This window comes from Rattus rattus, chromosome 18, assembly GCF_011064425.1.
Source record: "Rattus rattus isolate New Zealand chromosome 18, Rrattus_CSIRO_v1, whole genome shotgun sequence".
NCBI classification, from domain to species: Eukaryota; Metazoa; Chordata; class Mammalia; order Rodentia; family Muridae; genus Rattus; species Rattus rattus.
The window spans coordinates 39,455,140-39,462,639 of NC_046171.1; the positions used below are offsets into that span (position 1 = coordinate 39,455,140).

A 7,500-nucleotide genomic window follows, 5' to 3' on the forward strand; every position below is an offset into this window, starting at 1 on the left:
TAAGTGAACTAATAGTCCAGGCACTCAGCACACAGAAAATACTTAACCAGAGAGACTGTTGTTCGTTTGTGATAGGCAGGGAACATTCTACTGCCAAATCTGTGCCGTGGGGCCTTCTTAACTCAAACCATGGGAGAATTTGGAAGTTGCTCAGCGGCTCGGGGAAAATATGACTCAGCTTCAGAATTAGCTGCTTTATGGCCTACTTGTCATCTTGTCCTTTGTAGGTTAAAAGATACTTTGGAGACCATTTCTATTTTAACTAGGAAGTGACTTTCAAACTGTCTGTGGAATCTATATACCTGAGGGCAGGAGTGGCCTCTAACCTCTCAAACTAGAGCTGGTTTCTCTGGCCTGTTTGCTTACCAAAGGCCCTGACACCTGAGAAGGAGTAGGGAAATCACTGGACTTGAACTCAAGCCGGACTTCAGTTCTCGGCTTGTGTGAGGATGAGGCATGATGTCTCTCTCACTGCAAGGACTACGTCGGCAGCACAAGGCAGGAAGCAGTCAGAAAGCCTCAGGCCACCTTTCTCCCAGAGAGCAAAGTCGGATGCCGTCCGTCCGTCCTGTGAGTAGAGGGTCAAAGCAGAATGTAAGCAGCGCTCACCACCTGAGTCTTTAAGATCTCTGTCACCTCTTCCACCACGCGTGGGCCACTTGTTTGAGTTACAACATAGAGTGGAAGCTGAGGTGAGGTGGTAAGGTTAAGGGTCTGGCCCAGGGTCAGGGGCTAAGCCTGCCTCCTGTCCAGCCTTACCCAGTGCCAGCCTGTGGAGTCTGAGAAACAGCATTCCTAGAAATAAACTGATCCATGAAGGTCGTGGCTGACTGGATGCTTCTGTCCTCTAGCTGTCTGTATCGTGTCTGCACATTCCCAGAACACCGACGTTCTGTCTACATCTTAAGAACTTGCCAGTCTCGGGAACCAGCAGCTGGTACTTGGGAAGGACGCCAGGTCCCTACCAGTTCCTGGACAAACCTGTTTAGTTGTGCTGGTATATGGAGAAGCCAGCCAGCACTACACACAGTTCAACCCAATGACTGTGCCAGCTATAGCCATGTGGTCCCCAAATTTGGCTCCTTGGCCCTAATGTCTTTGGCTTTTCCTCATCACAGGAGGGACTGGATGTGCCATCAGTATCTCCCTATTCCCAGGCTGACTTCCTGGCCTCCTCCACGCACCAGTGAGTGATTACTACACAAATCCAATGATGTCTTTAGAAAGCCAGTATCTGAAAGAAAGTAGGGGAGACAATAAAAACATACTGCTAAGGGCTAGTCCTTGACAGAGTGGGGGCCATTGGACAAACCAAGTGGGCCACACTGCCCTTGAAGCTGAGTGAAGTCCGCCTCTCTGCTTTAACTCAGCAGATCCCCACGCCCCTGCCTGCAGGTGCTTACTTTGCGTTGGCATGGCTGCTACTTGAGTTGCATATATGGCGTACGCTTTTGCTGTTGTCTTCTGTTTGGAAGGGAGCTGGCCCTGAGAAGACCCTGGTGGCAGATCTGCATTGTGTGAATCTGTGAGAGTGGGGTTGTCGGGCCTCCACGTTCACTTCTGGTTTTTGTCTTCATGCACGACAAAAGGTTCTGTTCTAAAAGTCAGTAGGAGGATGAAGATTGCTCCTGGTACAGAATTCTTTGTTCTCATCCTTGGCATCAGATGGCTGAAAACTCTGCTGGCCTTGGCATCTGGAAAACTTTAGCTCTCTCAGTATTGGAAGTTCTGATTTCGTTAGAGTTCTTATAGGTAAATCCTCTCGGGTGAGCAGAGTTCGAAGCCTGATTGATTTGGTGAGGGAACCACAGGCCTAACAGAGTAAGCTCCTCATGGCTGACCTCCAGTCCTCTCTGTCAAGCCCATCTGTGCCCCAGAAGTGGATAGCAAGGTGACTGCAGTCAGACTAACACACATCCTCATCTCCAGGCTCTCACACCCTCTGCACTCCCCTTCCCCCGACTTTTGTCTACCCATCCAGAACTTTCTTCATGCCCATGGGTCCCTCTCCTGTTACTGTCCTCCAGTCTCCCCGAAGCAGAAGAGACAGCCCCTATCTTTTTTTTTTTTTTTTTTTTTTTTTTTTTTTTTCCGAGCTGGGGACCCGAACTCAGGGCCTTGTGCTTGCTAGGCAAGCGCTCTACCACTGAGCTAAATCCCCAACCCCAAGACAGCCCCTATCTTGAGCATCACACTCTTCGTGCTGTCCTCTGGGTTAGCGATTCTCCTTCCTGCCTGCTCACTACATCCACAGCTTTGGGAGGACTGTCCACATCGTATCAGTGCCCTGCTAAACAAACAAACAATCTTAGGCTTTAGCCTTTACGCGTTTCCATATTATGAGTGCTCTCATACCTGGCCATTGGAAACAAATAATATAAAGTCATAAACTAAAGAATTGGCAGAGAGACATAGAGCTTGATCTTATGAACTGAGGTGACCCAGCCCCACCCAGATCAGCACTCAAGAGGCTGACAAAGGAGGGCTGCTGTCAGTTCAAACCCAACCTGGGCTATGCAGTCAATTCCAGGCTAGTCTAGGCTACTAGGCTACACGTGAGATCCTGACTCAAAACAAACTATATATGTATATATATATATATATATATATATGTGTGTGTGTGTGTGTGTGTGTGTGTGTGTGTGTGTGTGTATACTCTGTGTGTGTGTGCACACACATTTATACGTGCAAATGCATTTGTCACTAAACAGAGTAGAGATTAGAGAAGAACTTGAAGGAGTCACTTCTCTCTTTCTATCATATGGGCTCCAAGGATAGAACTTAGGTGGTCAGGCATGGCAGCAAGCAAACAGTTGCTATGCCACCTTTCTGGTCTCCAGAAAGTGACTTTTAATAGGTCTTCAGTAAGTGGCCATATTACTCAGGGTTTTGTAGAAGGATAAAACTCTCACCATACATACATGCATGCATACACACACACACATATACATGCATGCATGAATGCAAACATACATACATATGTACATACATGTACATCTCCACATATATTTGGAGAGAGTATGTGTGAGAGAAAGGGAGTTTATTAGAATGACTTAAAGGCTTACGTACAGGCCAACAGTGGCTGTCTACCAATGCAAGGTTATTCAGTCCACGAAGCCAGATTTCTCCTCTGGTCTTCAGTGTGTACTGGAATCCTGAAGAAGTCGGCTCTAATCTGGTGAAGGGATGGATGTGCTAGAGAGAGCGAGAACAAGCAGGCTGAGAGATGCTTCCTTCTTCCCTCCACAAAGGCTTCCAGCCCGAGGTGTGGCCCACATTAGAGGTGGGTTCCGCATTTCAGAAAGATCCGGATTAGAAGTGGATCTTCCTCCTTTGAATGGTTGAACTGAGCAAAAATCCCTCACTGGTGTGCCCACCCAGTTTTAGTTTTTAGTTAATTCTAGGTGTCATCAGGTTGATAGCCAATGATGGCCATCGTAGTGGCCCATACAAGGAAAGTAGCACAGTGTGTCACGGAGAAAGCTTAAATTATAAGTAACATGGCTCTCAAGCAAGCAGCCCAGAGTAAAGTTGCCATGCGGACTGGTAGTGTTGCTGCCACATCAGCTCATCCTTGATCCTGGATTAAGTCTTCCTGTTTGTTTGGTTTTAGATGCAGATCGAGTTTATAAATCAGGGAAGCATGAATTTCAGGTTCATCCCTGTGCTCTTCCCAAATGCCAAGAAGGTAAGCAAACAGTCAGTCCTCAAGGATTCTCTCTGTTTTCAAATCTGGTTCGATGACTACCTGGGATTTTACGTTAAGAATCTTGTCAGCGCCTTGACAACCCTCAGTGTTACCAGAAAGATGGACACGTTTATGTCCCCTGGGCTCCGAGCGGTCTGAAGTGTTATGGGGTAGGACCATGGCTGTCCTGGTCTCTCTGTGTACAGGAAGGAATGGTTTGTGCACAGTTACTTTTCTGTCGCTGTGCTAGAACACCCCGGGCGAGGCGGCGAGGCGGTGAGGTGGGGGAAGGGCTCGTTTGGGGCTTGTGATTGCCCAGGGAAGTGTGTGAGCAGGCACCTGTGGCATCCAGAGCTGGAAACTGAGCTGAGGGCTCACATCCCGATGACAAACAGAAAGCAGACAGGGTGTGGCTTCTGCAACCCCAAAGCCTGCTTCAAGTAAGTATTTCCTTCAGCAGGCCCGTACCTCCTAGGCCGCTCCAAACACCAACTGGAATCACCCACTGGGGACCAAGTATGCAAAGGCCCAAGAACATGAGGGTGTTTATCCTCTAAAGCTTCTTATCCCACATTAGAGCCAAAGTATGGACACTGCTTTCTGCTCCACATAAATACTTTGCTGCACACAGTTCAACCCTCGCACCTGTGGAGTGCGGGCACTGAATCCGCACAGCTCTCTAGGTGAACCTTGCTGGGGTTCGCATGAGGGTTCTCGTCATAGTCCCAGCTCTAGACAGCTCTAGAGAATACAAGCCAAGCCATCAGAGAACATTCCAGGCCTGGCCAAGGGAAGACAGACGCTAAGGAAACAGCCTGAGACTCAGACCAGAGCATTCAGCTTGGGTGCAGCCTCATTCTGGAGGACTCCTAGATATTAGGACTGCACTGGGACCTCTGCTCCGCACAAGAGATCTGTGGCTTGAGCATGCTAGGCTCATGGGAGTGACAATATTAGGTGTGGCCTTGTGGGAGAAAGCCTGTCACTGTGGGGATGGGCTTTTGAGACCCTCCTCCTGGATGCCTGCAAGAGTCTCTCCTGGATGCTTTCAAATCGAGGTGCGGAACTCTCAGCGCCTTCTCCAGCACCGTGTCTGCCTGCAGGCTGCATGCGTCCTGCTGTGGTGATCTGGACTGAGTCTGTGAAACCGCGAGCCAGCCCCCATTAGATGTTTGTCTTTATGAGTCGCTTTGGTCATGGTGTCTCTTCATAGCAACGGAACCCCTCACTAAGACACCAGTCTGTGTGGACGGGACACATAAGGTTGAACAATGCACAGGGCACATGAAGGGACCCCTCATCCTTGCTGGCCCTTGCTCATCCAGGGGCTAAATGCAGCTATTGACCGGCAAATCCCGCCCCCACCCGGTCTCCCCCTCCTCTGGACTCTATTCTAGCCACCTTCTGCTTCGCCATCCAAGAACTCCAACTCTATCTCTCTAGTTTCAAAATTCTGTGACTTCCCACTGACTTCCTTAGCTCGACACATGCGGCTCTTTGGAACAGCACTGTGTCCACTTTCTCCTTCTCCCGTCGTATCACCTGAGGCCCCAAGCTTTGGTCATAACCGGGCCATGTCAGCAAACCTCACTCGTGTTCTCTGTCTAGGGTCTTTGCCCCTTACTCCCTCTCCTTAAAATGCCCTTTCCCAACCTGCTAGCCTGGGGAACTCTTGCTAATCCTTGAACCCTTGCAACCTCTCCAGCTGTGGGGTTTTCTTTCCCCTCAGGCCTATGTAAAGCATTGTGACTTTCCTGAGCGCTTTGGTTAATTACAGTACGTGATTCAATGGTACATGTTAGGGGCACTGGGACTAATTGGTTAGAGTCATTGGCTCATGCATATGTCTGTGTGTTTGTGTGTGTGTGTGTGTGTGTGTGTGTATGCATGGAATGCATACATAATGCTATATATATATATATATATATATATATATATATATGCTATTGTTTTAAAATTCCACTTGACAGTCAGTCTCCTTATGGCCAGAGCTTGGGACATGCTGGCTACTTGCTATACGATGGTCTAGGAAACAGTTTATGCTGACTTTGCCTCCGTGTGAGATCTTGACTCCTCAAGACAGTGTGACCTTTGAATTGCTTATCTTCTGCACTCAGCATGAGTGCTGGCTCTCAACTCAGGCTACCATCCTCAAGGCAGCTCATCTCAAAATGCAAACCAAAGGCCTTACAGTGCCCTCCAGGCCTCGTGTGACGCAGCCCCTAGAATTCTGGCCCTCTTCATCTGCCTGCTCTGCTCTGGCCACTGACGTTCTTGCTTTTGAACACACGTCCATCTTCCATCACTCTGTGGCTTTTCTGACGCACCTTCCTAGGCACTGCAAACTCCTCTGATGGCGCATTTCACATTTCATTTCTGTGTCGATGCTGAGCTGATCGTGGTCTCTCCTCACCAGAATGTGTGCTCCACATGGACAGACGGTCCTGAGGGCTGTCCTGGGGGTGACGGAAATTAGCCCGTGGAACCCCAGCCTCACAGCTCTGAGCTCCCTTCTGCTCCTTCCTCTTCAGGCCAGAGCTGAGGTCGGAGTGAAAGAATCACGAATTAGATTAAGCCCAGAGCGCTGGCATCCTTCCCCCAAAGCCACAGGGGAATTCGCATCATTCAGTGTGACCTCAGTCCTACCCCTTTCATGTGAGGTGGTGAAAAGCACATTGACATGCAAAGGGCAGGTAGCCCAGGAGACTGACAGAAAACGCTGCACACATGTGGTTTCCATAATGAGATGCACAGCCTGCACCCGAAGCCAAAAGAGCTTCGAGCGCACGCGTTAAACCCTCCAAAAGCAAAACAGCAGCTCCCAAGACAGCTCGGCGGCGGCGGGAACACCTACGGAGGGCGAGCCAGAGCTGTTGGGAACTGAGGCCCGGACCTCGAATCCGGGCTCCTCTCCGTCCCGTGACCTTTGTTCCTGCCCTCTCTTCCACAGGAGCACGTGCCGACCTGGCTGCAGAACACTCATGTGTACAGCTGGCCCAAGAATAAGAAAAACATCCTTCTGCGGCTGCTCCGAGAGGAGGAGTACGTGGCTCCTCCCCGAGGCCCTCTGCCCACCCTTCAGGTGGTACCCTTGTGATGCCAGCCTGTTCTCACAGCATTCGTCCAGCCGAGCTGGTTGGTGGCACTCAGGCCTGGAACACCTCTTCTACAGAGTTCCCGGCCTCCTGAGTCTGAGGTGTCCTCGCCCGGCCTCCAGTGCTTCTGGGAGTGGATGCTGCAGGTGATGACTGCCCGGGCCTATGGCCACAAAAACTCTCATCACTTCAGCTACTCTTATGAGTTGGCCAGATGCTCTGTGTCCTTAGACCAGTCTGAATCGTGCTCAATTAATAAAGTGATTATTCTTTGTAAGAATGTGTTTGTCTTAGTGGAGGTGGGCATATTATTTTATACTGGAACGGGCAGCTCCCGGACATCAACAAAACTGCTCAGATATAGTATTAGGTAAATGTGACAGAGTTCTGAACTGAAGAATCAAAACTAGAAAGTTATGTCTCCTTTTAATGTGAAAGGCTTTCTTTGCGTTGAGGCTTTTAATGAAACAATGTTAATTGTAAAACTGTAATTGCGTGGGGAGTGTAGCTCAGTGGTAGAACATTTGCTTAGCATGTAGAAGTCCAGGATACAAGACCTCATGAAGAGAAAAAGGTCTGGCCATTTATGTAAAAATAAAGTATATGCATGAAGTAACAGGGGCTGTGTCATCCAGGCCAGAGTTATGGTCTAGTTTTCTTTGTCCCACTCCTGAGTACCCCTGTGACTAAGCAAGTCTTCTTGCTTTTCTGGGACTT

General features: G+C 49.3%; 1 protein-coding gene across 1 annotated transcript in view; it reads left to right on the forward strand.

Moving 5' to 3' along the window:
* Positions 1–7,060, forward strand: part of Traf3ip2 (TRAF3 interacting protein 2) — a 43,252-nt gene extending 36,192 nt beyond the window's left edge. The window contains exons 8-9 of the mRNA XM_032888672.1: positions 3,614–3,688; positions 6,639–7,060. Coding sequence (XP_032744563.1) covers positions 3,614–3,688; positions 6,639–6,785 — 222 coding nt within the window. The 3' untranslated portion in view covers positions 6,786–7,060. The remainder of the gene's footprint in view (positions 1–3,613; positions 3,689–6,638) is intronic.
* Positions 7,061–7,500: the final 440 nt, after the last annotated feature.